This window comes from Pipistrellus hanaki (assembly GCF_964339955.1).
Source record: "Pipistrellus hanaki genome assembly, chromosome: 18".
NCBI lineage: Eukaryota > Metazoa > Chordata > Mammalia > Chiroptera > Vespertilionidae > Pipistrellus > Pipistrellus hanaki.
Window position 1 is genome coordinate 38,621,267 of NC_140520.1, and position 12,575 is coordinate 38,633,841.

A 12,575-nucleotide genomic window follows, 5' to 3' on the forward strand; every position below is an offset into this window, starting at 1 on the left:
TCCCAGGGATCCCCCAGGGATCAGGCCGAAGCCAGCAGTCAGACATCCCTCTCGAAGTCTGGAACCCCTCGCTCCTTACCACTCGCCTGCCGCAAGGCGGGAGAGGCTCCTACCACGGCCACTGGCTCACCAGCCCTGAGCCCGGCTTCTGGCTGAGCGGCACTCCCCCTGTGGGAGCGCACTGACCTCCAGGGGCAGCTCCTGCATCGAGCATCTGCCCCCTGGTGGTCAGCACACATCATAGTGACCAGTCATTCTGCAGTTGAGTCAATTTTCATATCAGCTTCTTATTCTATAGGATGTCCAGAACAGGAAAATCTAGACACAGAGGGCGAGGCACAGGGAGACACAAACTGACGAGTGACGGTCCTGGGGCGATGAACACATTCTAAATTTAGATTGTGGTGATGGCTGCGCGACTTTGCAAATATACTAAAATCACTGAACACATAGTGTGAGTGAGTGAACTCCAGGGTGTATGAACCATCTCAAAAAAGCCGTGAGAAAACAATAAATCCAGTCTGTGCGGAGGCTGCCATCGTCACGAACGTTTTTCCTAAGCGAGGAGCACAGTAAGAAGACGAGAGGAGGTCAGGTCGCCCTAACCTTCCTCCTGCTGTGAAACGTGTGAGCCGCATGGATACGTTTCACTGGGATTGCGTAACCCCTCCCGCGGCCGAAGCTAAGAAAACACGGTCGCGGACACAGGGAGCCCAGAGCTTCTTGGCGGCGGTTGTCCGGTCTGTGGACGATTAAAGCCTTTGTCTTCGCTCTTCCCCGTTTTCTCCCTCTTCTTCGCCCCCAGCCCAGCCCTGCTTGGCCAGGACAGCCATTCCTCGCTCTGAGAGAATGGCGAGAGAAACAAAAGGGGCGAATCTTAAATTCAGCATTTTGGTCTCCTTTCAGCGGGCCTCGGCGCCGCGGAGTTGGCTTGGTCTGTGGGGACCATCTGGTGCGGGCCGCTTTCTTCATGGGAGGAAGCGGGGCCAGGAAGAATAAAAGCTAACAGTTACCAACTGTCTGCTCTGGCCCGGCCCTGCAATTTACATGGATTATCTCACCGAGTCCTCACAGCCCTCTGAGGCAGTACGACTGTCCATCCCATCCTGTGGAGGAGGAACGCGAGGCACAGAGAGGTTTAGGAACCTGAACAAGGTCACACAGCTAAAAAGCAGATCGGTGGCATGGCCCAGTGGCCTAGCTTCGGAGTCCCAGTCCTGCACCGCAGCGAGGACAGGGACTCCTACCTCATTCCAGCATCTTGTAATTATTTGGCGGAAGGTCTAAAGCTGGAGCCGGTGTGCAACGCCCACCCCGGGCCCCACGTAACGACAAACACGAACCAAGATGGGCGAGTCTCCACACGCTGCCATGGTGACCCCCCCGCCAGCCGGCGTGCAGAGCAGAGCCTCCGAGCCGAGCGGCGGCCGGAAGCCGCTGCTGGCTGACCCGGCTCCGCCAGGAAGGGAGGAGGCTCACAGGCTGACAGTCCGCACTGTGTTCTTCCCGGGAGCCACGCTGCGGAGCCCTGGGAAGCGACGCCTCGAAGGCAGAAGGCAGAAGCCTGTGCCGGGCCCTCACCCCGCACTGCCACCCAGCCGTCCTCGGCCAGGCCGTGCCTCTGGCCCAGGCGTTCACACGGTGCCACTGTGAGATGGAGTCCGACAGGAGTCGGACAACCCGTCACAGAACTGGGAATCTTTTATTTATGCAGCCGGGAGAGTGCCCGGCACTCTGCAAACAGCTCATTAATCCGCCGCTTACTGTATTTATTAATCAGGGTGCTCCTTACACCGCACATCGCGGGGGGAGCCAATGACGCCACTCCCGCCACCCCGGCGACACCGGGGGTGGGGGCACAGGGTCACGTGGGGATGAGTGACAGCTGCTCTGGGAGCTGGGCCCGGACACCCTCTCTCGGGTGGCGTCCAGGGTAAAAGGAAAGTGTAAAAGGGAATAGAACTATATTTAGATTCACTTCCCCAACCTGAAAACACAGCCGCCTCCTAGGAGAGAAGCGTGAGGCCAGTGCTAAGGCGGAATGCTCCGGCCGCGTGCAGCCCGAGGCTCAGACCGAGCCAGCACAGGCTTCCCGACAATGACCAACCTTCCCGCCTTAAACAAATATGTCCGACATCCAAGTGTGGTCATTTGCTTGTTCAGGGTATTTTTTGTAATTTGCCAGCAACAATCAGAAGTCCATATTGACAGTAGAGGTGGAGGAACAGTGCGACAGGCCTGGTACCAGCAGGGAGCTGAACTCACAGCACAGCGCCCCTCCCCCCCCAGCAGCCCACCCACTGGGACCCTCCCCCACCTCTCCACCCCACCCCCCTCCCAGGTCAGGAGCCTCTCCCTCTCCATCCTCTCCCAGCGTCCTCAGTCTCATTTCCAGTCCTCACAGCCCCTCTTTGTTAGAGACATGACACCCAGTTCCCCAAATCCTGTTCAGGTAGGTCTGACCCCGGTGTTCTGAGCACCCTGCTCCCGCCTCTCAGGTGCCAGAATTTGCCCAAAATGGACCATCCAACACCAACTGGAGAGCAGGGACACTGCTCATCACAACGTCACGGTCTCTGCTCCGATCTCGGGGAGCAGCACGGGGTCTGACCCCAGCGCTCTCGGAACAGGTGCCTCCGCCGTCCTGTCGTAAAGCCGAGGTGAGCTCCCGTGCTGGGCGGCTCCCCCGCCTCTCTCAGACTGCGGACACGCGCGCGCACACACGCGCACACGAGTTCTGCTACAGACAAACTTCTGTGAAAGCCACCCCGGCCATCTCTGCTCCAAGAGCCGTCTGTCCAGAGGCAGCTGGGAATTGTCTGCGTTCCTTCCTCTCGTCCCGTCTCCCGGCCTCGCCGTCGGCACCCTTGCCCTGTGGCGCACAGCTTCCGCCCACAGCCCCAACCACACAGAGCACACATGTACACGCGTGCACGTGTGCACACACGCAAACTATTCTCCCGTAAGTAATCGCTCCACTGACAGGAGCGGCAGGCGAGCGGAGGTATGGAAGGGGCTGCGGTGTAACTGAGCGGCCGTGCTAACCAAACGCCGGGAGAAAGACCGAGAGACAAAGGGGGGAAAGCAGAGAGCATTTCTGACACTCTCCAGGCCTCACAGCTTCACTGGGCAGAGAACGCGGCGGTGCCAGCAGCCTGTTCGAACACTGAAGCCGCCCGGTGCCCTGCTCGCAGGGACTCTTCCCCGCGGAACGGCCGCAGGAGTTTTTGTTTTCCTGGTTTTTAACCCTCAGTGCTTTCTGACTCAGAAATGAAAGAAACGGAGGGAGTTTACCAAAGTCCCCACGGGCTTCTTGCACAGCGTGACCTCTGACTTTCTCCTGCTCCTGCGCCGGCCCACTCCCAGCACACACGCACACACACACACACACACACGCACACGCACACACACACACACACACACACACACACACACAAGCACAGGTACATAGCCTGCTGCCCCAGACACAGCGGCTCCGAAAACAAAGAACACGCGATGCCACATGGTCCCAGCCCCCCACCAAACCTGTCCCAGGAGCAGACAGAGCCCCCGGGACGCGCCGGAGCCGGGAGCCGGAGCCGGGAGCCGGAGACGGAGCGGCTCCTCGGGCTGGGCCGCTGCGGCTCCTCCGGGCGCTCTTTCCCGCCGCGTTTATTTAAAAAGCACAAAGGTATGAAAATAAAAACTCACCCGCACTCAAAGGCGAGAAAACACAGGGGCTCTTTCTTTTTTTCTAGAATATCCCCACGGTAATCCCTGACTCAAATACCTATCCATCAACCGTGTGTCGCGGCCGCCTGCTCCGGGGGCCTGTGCCTGCGTTTCCTTAAACTTCCCAGAGGTTGGTGAGACAATCAGCAAGTTTTCCTACTTGGCTCCGAGTTTCCCAAGTAAAATCATTAACAAAAGCCAAAGCAGCAAAGGCATGCCATGCCCGGCTCCTCTGAGCCCCACCTGCCCGGCTGAGCCAAAGTGTGACCTTGTGACCCTCCAGGGAGGACACAACACCCACAAAGCCCACCCTGCACCCTGCGACCTGCACCCTTCACCCTGTGCCCTGCACCCTGCGACCTGCACGCAGCCTCTGTACCCTGTACCCTACACCCTGCACCCTGCACCCTGCACCCAGCCTCTGCACCCTGCACCCTACACCCTGCACTCTGCGCCCGGCCTCTGTGGGCCGGAGGTGGGCAGCAGGGAAATCCTTGGCAGAAGCAAAGAGGCTGGACAGGAGTGACACCCTGGAGGAATGTACGTGCAGGACCACCCAGTGACCTTCCACTAGCTCTGGACCAAGAGATAAAGACACTCCTGCAAGTTTCCACGCTGCGTGCCTGCCTCGCACCCACACGGGAGGCGGGAGGCGGGAGTGGAAGGCAGGAGGCAGGAGGCAGGCCTGCGGGGGCCGGTGGCAGAGCCGAGCTGGGAGGTAAGCGGCTGCTCTGGGACCCCCAGCGCGGACTCCCACCTTTAACCCCAGCGCCCTGCATCCCAGGCAGCTTCTCCTCCCCTCCCTCAGCACACAGAGGATGGGGGGGCTTTTTCTTTTCCTTTTTTTACTTTTCACTTTCACCCGTGGACACCCTCTCACTCCCAAAATCTGTGTGTGTTTCCCTTACCACGGGGCAGCGAGCCGACCGTCTTCAATTTACAGCCCTTGACAAAGCATTTTTAAAATATATTATTTCAGAGGCAACACGTGAACCCTTAATTTAGATTTTTTTTAAATCTCCAAATATGAATGTCATTGAACGACAAAAAATTTAAAAAACAAAATACACATTCTGACAAGACATTACACCTTGGGAGAACAGCGTGGCCAGCGTGGCTGCTCTCCCAGCAGCTCAGCCTCGGAGCGAGGACCAGCTCCGAGCCCACCGGCCGGTCTGCGCAGGCCCGCCCACTCCCCCCACTCCCACGGACTCCCCGACGCCCCGAGGCTTTCATTAGAGGCTGGAATTAAACACTTTGGCCACAACATACAGGTAAGTGCCCTGATGGGCTTCCTTTCAACAAAAATCTATAAAGTGTCCTCAGAAACAGAGCCTCTTCAGCCTGGATTCTCAAATATGTCTTTATGTCTTGATTCCACATTTTATAAATCAAGATCCGTGGGACACATATTAGATTAGAAACCAATGTCACCAAACCAAATAAATACTCACAATAAATAAGCATCAAGATAAAAAATAAAAAAGAAAGGAAAAAAAATAATAAAAAGAGACAACAAAAATGTGTACATGTACTTAGGTTTCCTGCTCTGGGCTCACGGAAAAAGAAAAACTAAAAAGTCTGACAACCTGAACCAGCTCCTTGCTATCTGCGTGCACAGCCCATAAATCTCTCCCAAGGTGTCTCGCAGCTAAAACAATGCAATTAGCGGCTGGCAATAAGGTCAGCGCGGCAACCTGGCGGCTCTGCCCGGAGCTTTGTCTGGGATGCTCTGTGCGGCACAAACAGCGCTCGACAAAGGAGCCGCTCACTAATTTTTCATACAATTCGGGCCCCGAGTAATTACCTCGCCCCTCGCACGGCCACATCTTGAAACTATTTATTTTTTAAAAGAGAAACACAGCGCACCCCGGAGAGAGAGCCGCGCGCCGCCCTCTTTATGTGCGCCCATCAAGGCGCATCACCCGGCATGCAATCATATTTATTGTCACTTTCATCCATGTCATGCCCTTGCTTATATGGTTTAGATATGAATTATTGACTGTTACACTCCTTGTTGTGAGAAATAAATAAATAACGAGGCTGTCAGGTACTTCCCGCAGCCGCCAGCCAGCCCGCCAGGCCGCCAGGCCGCCAGGCCCGGCGCTCACCTCCCGTCACCCCCGGCCCCGGCTTCCCGCCCCGCCATCAGGCCGCCTGCTCAAGGCTTTCTTTTCCAGAGACACAGTCACCAGCTCCGGGAAACTGAGGATTAAAATAAACAAACGAGAGAGGACGCGGTCCTGTCCGGGCAGCTGTCCCCGAGGCGCCCTCCCCGGGGCGGACGGCTGCTGTGTTATAATTGTGGCTTTAAAATTTAAAGGCCCTCCTGGGACGTGTCATAAGTGTGTCAGTCCTCGCCGTGAGGCCCGGAGAGTAAAAACACAACAGAAAGCGCGACCTCCTGGCATTCCCTGCGCCCAAGCCCAGCTGTCGCCCGGAGGTGACATGGCCCCCCACGGTGACATCGTCCCCACTGTGACATCACCCCCGCGGTGACATCGCCCCCCGCTGTGACATCATGGGCTCCCGGGCCCGGCGGGCGGCACAGGTAGCAGCCAGCACAGGGAGAACGGAGGCCTGCTCCGTGTGATGGCCGGAGACAATGGGAAGGAACTTTAAACAACTCCCCCAAAGAGTGTGTTAAATACCGGCCAAAACACATTCCTTCCGGAAATAGCCTTTACTTTCACATTTCCCCGAAAGGCACTGATTCTGTAAACTTCCTTCAGAGCCTCCATGCCCAGCCTGTTCTCCCAGGGGCCGGCACGGAGTGGAGCTGAGGAACCAGCGATGCTGGCTAATCCCTGTCTGAAACTTGTGCTTCTCCTACAGGAACCAGGGCGCCGTGTGGGGAGAACTCCCACTCCGCAATTGTAATGTTTAAGTATCAGGCCCCGGGTGCGGGGAAGTGGGCCCCCTGGCCAGAGGACACGCCGCCGGTCCTACCTGTCTTCTCCTTGATCTCACACAGCACGTTAAACAGGGCCGGCTTCATTCGGTGGCAGTTTAACGCGTGTTTTCTACAAAAAAGAAACAACAGCACAGCTCAGGCGGACTGCTCAGGACCAGGCTGCCGCGGAGGCAAGGGGGCTGCATGGACACGGAAGCCAATTAGATCCCAAGCAGAACTCTGCGGCAGCTTCAATGGCTTCTGGCTTAACACAGAGAGCCCCGCCACAGAGAGAGAATCACGTTACTCACAGGGCGAGCCGGGCTCTAACTGCAGACCAGAGCGAACCTAGGTCAGGCCCGTGGAGGCAACGCTGCTTTGGTTTTCAAGTAGTTTAATCAAAGTGGAATGCTTAAACCGATAACGCCATCCTGGGCCGTGGGTATGCAGAGCCGGGTGCACGGGTTAACAGTTTTATAAAATCTGTGCTCACCACCACAGCCCGGGAGCTGCCTGCCTCTCGGTCTGTGTGTGTGTTTTCAAATTTAATTCATCCATGTGCTCGAATTCATTCGGCAGATTCCCCCGTATTCTCATAAACACAAGATGCTTGAAAGGTCTTCTGAGCAAAACTGTCAATTTATAAAATTTCAGTCCCCGAGTTAAAGAGTATGGAAATGCATTGCCAGGGGGCAGGCGTGCCCATATGGGGAGGAAATTCATTTCTCCGTGTTCACATCATGTCTCCCGTGCACACCGCGCGTATTTGCAGGTGTTGGAAATTAAATTATTTACAATTAGGACCTAGCACCCATTGGGGGGAAAATAAATACAATTCTGCCTCTTAGATTGGTGATTTACCTGGATCTCCAGCCTGTCTGCATTCACAATGCACTTGAAGAACAAAACAATACCTTCCCCCTCATTTTACTATGGAAGCACTCAGCAGAAGAATATTATTTTGGAAACAAAATTCTGATCGTATCAGCTGTTAGTTAAAGGAATTCTGTGTACTAACTAAAATTAATTTGTAAAGATAAATGGAAACCCCTGGCACTTGAGATGCATGCAATTCTTTTTTAATCCCTTTGAACGTAAAAAAAAAAAAAAAAAAAAAAAAAAAAAAAAAAAATTAAATTAAATTAAAAATAGATGCCGTGCTCATGAAAAACAGAAACCAGAAGGTCTGTGCTCCACAGCCGAGGAGGAGAAGGCTGGGAGTATCAAAACAAACACATGCATTGTGTCCAAATGCTAATGGGTTACTTTGTAGATAACACATGTATGTAATGAAGGTGCAACTAGAGAGAGAAACATCAGATCCAGAATCTGCCCAGGAGGAACACTGTTAAAGCAGAGGGAAGCCTAGTGGTGGTCTGGCTCTGAGGGTGGAAAGACTTCAATGTAGCAAAGATCTCTTGGGGGCGAGGAGGCTTTTAAAATAGTTTTCATGTACACTTAGGCCCAAATGCAAAGGAAATACAAAACAAGAAAGCCTAGCCGGCTGAACAGAAACACTGCATCTCCCTAGCACACCAATGAGGTTAGAGGACAGAAATTTCCCTGACCCCACACTGTGTCTGACCCTCTTGGCATCTAGGCCATTAAAAGAGGGAACCGGCCAAGCCGCGGTCATCCTCAGTTTTACAAAAAGGAGTGGGCCTGAACATCAGGAAAGTGGGGAGTCGCCCGCCTCACCGGCCCTTCCACTTCACAAACTTGTTACTAAAGCAGCTTATGGCCGAGTTTATTTTTCTGGAACAATGCAATGGAGAAATCTGTTCCAGTTCAAAAAGAGCATGCCAGTGGGAGTGCTCCCACTTGCCGTACCTCCTAGCTTTTCTTCAGAAAATAAAATTCTAACAGAACAGCCATTAATGTGGGAAAACTTTCGCCAATTTAAAAAAATTTAGAACAGCTCCGGCCTTTGGGCATTTCCCAGTTTTCAAACCCGGTAAGCCCGGTGCTGGGAGTTTGCATGTGGCGTGTCTAGCAGCTGAAATAAGAGTGGGATTCCTAACAGCCACACTTTTAACTGTTTCTTCTCATTTCTCAACTTTAATTCCTATTTTCCTAAGACAAAAATACATATAATGATGTTTGTTTCCATGTGACTACGTCTTTTGGAGTACAGGATTTGTGTATATGTTTTTAAAAATAAACAAAAAAAAGACTGAGATATGTAACAAAGCTGGGTAACTGTAAACACATCTGTGGTCATTAGATTTTTTAAATTCTTCCTTTCGAGACGGGCCTTGAGCAAGCCGGAGTGGGCTGCCACCGAGTCTGTTTTCTTCTGAAGGGAGTTTGCTGGAAAGCCCAGGCGTGGAGACCACACTGCTGGCCGCGGGTGAGGAGAAGCCGGGCTTATTTGTTATGTTTCCTGATTACAGATCCGCAAGCCCTCCGTGCAGAGGACGGAGCAGACCAAAGCCCAGGGCAGCCATCCCTCCAGCTGCACTGAGTGGTCTGAGGAGGCAGGGGAGCTGCCTGGCTGTGCCCCCACCCCTCTTAAAGGACCAGACGTTCCTGCCATGGAGGTCAGGAGCCCGACTCCAATGGAGACAATAAAGTTACACTAAATGCCCTAGTTCCTTAAAACCAACAAATACGTCTAAAAGTAAAAGTACCTCTTATCTTCCCATCAGCCTTTTTTTTTTTTTTTTTTACAATAATTAAATGGATACACAGTATTTTCTGGAGAGTTGACAACTAGTGACAAAGAATTGTCCTGCATTTTTTTTTTAAGAGGTGAGAAAGGGGAAGAAACAAAAATCAATTTTGTAGGAGTCCATCCAGGAGAAAAAAAAAATCAAAAGTCTCTCATTTAGGTAAGGAGTCAACTCCATTTGCAAGCAGCTTGATCCTGGGACATTTTATGCTGTCATGTCACGGGATCCCTCACCCACAAGACACGAAATCTGCTGAAAACTTGAGCCTCCCGCTCTCTCCGAGGCTCTTCGTTAAAGCGGTAAAAAGTGCCGGCCGCCCTGGGCCCGCGGGCAGCGTCCTCCGTGCCCGGTGAGCGTGGCCAGGCTGGAGCCCGTGCCCGCAGCACGCAGCCAGGCTCCCCCCGCGGCGGCCGCTTTCCGCGCGGAGTTGCTGCTCAAAATGGGGAAAGAAACAACATTTTAGAAGAAAGCGCTGTGCTGCTTAGCTTCCCATTGTTTCCCCCGGCGAGAGCGCACACACACACACACACACACACACACGCACGCACGAAGGGGAAGAATGGGCTGCTCTCACCTGGCCTGCGCCTCGTCCAAACTCTGGTCGGTGATGGTCATGATCTGCTGGAGGATGTCCCCGATGTCCTGCTTCCTGCCGCCCTCCCCCTCGGCGCCCGCGGCCCCGTCCTGCAAGTGCTGGGACAGGCCGGGGTGCCCGGCCATGCCGACCCCCGCGTGGGCGTGCATCAGCCTGGGCTGCTCGTCCATCTCCGCGCCGCGCCGCCCGGCCGGCCCGGCTCCTGCGCGCGCTCCCGGGAAGCTCCGGCTGCGGTCCGGCCGGCGGCCTCCGAAGCCCTTTCAGGATAAGCAGGGCAGGGGAAGAGACCAAAAGAAAAATCCTTCTGCCGCCCCGGGCAGGGCGGCGGGAGGACGGCGAGCGGAGGGGGCGGGGGCGCGGAGGGGCTGCGGGGCGGAGGGGGAGGGAGGGCTGCCGGGGAGGGTGTCGACTCCGAAGAGCAAGGAAAATAAACCACCTTCCCGCTGGACGGGGGCAATCAGAGCCGGCTCAGGGCGCTCCGTCCGGCTCCGCCGAGGCAGGGAAGGCTCCGCGCTCGGATCGCCGGCTTAATCCCTTTGCAAACAGGCAGGGATCGGGAGGAGGCAGAACCAGGCAGGGGGGTTGCGAGCAAACTTTCCCCCGCCCGCGGCCCCCGCCCCACAGGCCGGCGATCGCGGAGGGGTGGGCGAGCCGAGCCACAGCCCCCCGCCGCGGCGGGCACCGCGCCGCTCGCTCCTCCTCCGGCTCCGCAAACTCCGGCGGCCCCGCCAGCTCCTGCTTTTGTTTAGCTCGGGCTCCGGACTCCAGAAACACAGAACCACAGCCTGCGAGGAGGAGGAGGAGGAGGGGGAAGAGGGGGAGGAGGAGGCGATGGAGGAGAAGAAGGAGGAGGAGGAGGAGGAGGAGGAGGGAAGGAAGGGGGGCCGAGAAGGGGGAGGGGCGGAGGAGGAGGCGGAGGACAGGGAGAGGGAGGAGATGCAGGGGCCACGCCCCCTGTGCTGATTGGCCCTCTGAGAGATGGTGGGGCCCCGCCCCCTTCTGCGATTGGCCACTGGAGGGAAGACGGTCCCTCCTCCCCTACTTCCCTGCCTGTGCCTCCTCCGGGGCCTCCTTGGGCCCCTCCCCCCGGCGCCCTGTCAATCAGGGTTCAGAGGTGGGCCGGGAAGAAGGCCGAGCTAAGCCTGGGTTCTTAAAGGTGCCTGGTCCCAGCTCCTTAGCTCCCGCTGTGCTTGCCTGCCTCTCCGAGATCCTGTCCTTGAGAAAACGTGGCTGCACTTAAATGCAAGCGTATAAAATTAGCACGAAAGAACACAGGCCGTGCGGGTCTCCCCATCCCCGTTTCCCTCCTGCTGTAATGGAGCCATTTAAAACTTGATCCTCTTAAATCCTCAGACCTCAGGGAAACCGTTGAGAACAAAAGTTTGTCAGCACCCAGTCCTTATGAAACACAGTAGAGCTGTTAATATCATTAATAATGATTTCGAATAAGCGGCCAGTGTAATAATAGATTATTTTTAATCGCAGCAGAGTTAAGGAATACAGAACTGTGACGTTTTTGCTGCATGAAAACTAAATTACAGAGTATGAAACTAAATAATGCTGAAGAAAAAAAAGGCTAATAAGTAAGTTCACAAAATGAAACTAATTCAGCATATCTCTCCCTTCCCCCTGAGGGAAATTAGTTATTTGGCTTAAATACGTAATAAAGAAATGCATTATCACAGTCTGGTTCTAGTTTTTAATATAGTCTAATAAGCATTATTAACGGGGATAAGAAGGGAACTGACATTTATTGAATGCCTACTATGCACCAAGTAATTTACACAAGTTATTTTATTTAATCCCCAAGACATCTCTGTGAGTTATGGAGTATTATTTCCATTTTACAGATCGTGAACTCAGAAAGGTTAAATAACTGGTCCAAAGTGTCAAAGCTGGAATTTAAACCTAAGTGTGACTCTTTCCCAAAGCCCTGAGTTTCAGCTATACAGTCTGCCTCCGTCTCCCAAAAATATGAAAACCGTGTAAAAATTAGTTTTGTATACATAGCCCATCTTGTTTGAAAAGATTTAAGGTGTTTAAGTCTATGCAAACAAGATGTCTTCAATTGAAAATGGGTAAAAAAAAAATAATAATAATGAAAAAATGGGATCAGGAAAATAAAGCTAATAAGAAATCCGTAGTCAATACCATTGCTCCAGGTAGGTCATGAATTTGCCCCCATCTTTTCATCAGGCAAGGTGAGCGGGGGTTCTGACTGCTGTGCAGTCACAACATCCATAAGAGGAATTACTGAGGAAAGCCTGGAATATTCTGGAAGGCAATATATCCTGCCAGCTCTCTTCCTGGATGGCAGGGCTGCCTGGGGACATGCAGGGAACTGCTCTGAACTTTGCACTCCCCAGTCCACAAAATTCAAGCAACCTGCCAGGTGCTTTGAGATCCTCAGATAAAATGTATTCTCTTTTCAGCAGCCCAACCTCCTTCCAATCATTATGAAAAACAGGTTTGGCAAGAAAAGGGGCACATATGAAAGGATTTTAAAACAGTTCTTAACAAGTGACTTGGAGCTTATTGGCATGAAGGCATGCAATGGGGGTATTCATTATAATTCTGCTGTGATATTCATAACAACTGTTCATTCACATCCATACTCTGACTTGTACATGGGTGAGTTTTTTAATCAACACTAATAAAAAGTTGAGTACAAAACTATATCCTGAAATCACACATCAATCATGGT

At 53.5% G+C, this 12,575-nt stretch overlaps 1 protein-coding gene across 4 annotated transcripts in view; it reads right to left on the minus strand.

Annotated features, from left to right (window-relative positions):
• PBX1 (PBX homeobox 1) overlaps positions 1 to 10,691 on the minus strand; it is a 178,205-nt gene extending 167,514 nt beyond the window's left edge. The window contains exons 1-3 of one of the 4 annotated variants that reach the window (XM_084867116.1): positions 10,308 to 10,687; positions 9,851 to 10,128; positions 6,661 to 6,734 (exon numbers count right to left, since the gene is read on the minus strand). In XM_084867116.1, coding sequence (XP_084723242.1) covers positions 6,661 to 6,734; positions 9,851 to 10,041 — 265 coding nt within the window. In that variant the 5' untranslated portion in view covers positions 10,042 to 10,128; positions 10,308 to 10,687. Of the gene's footprint in view, positions 1 to 6,660; positions 6,735 to 9,850 lie in introns of all 4 variants that reach the window. The other 3 variants (XM_084867117.1, XM_084867115.1, XM_084867118.1) reach the window with 3 other exon arrangements.
• Positions 10,692 to 12,575: the final 1,884 nt, after the last annotated feature.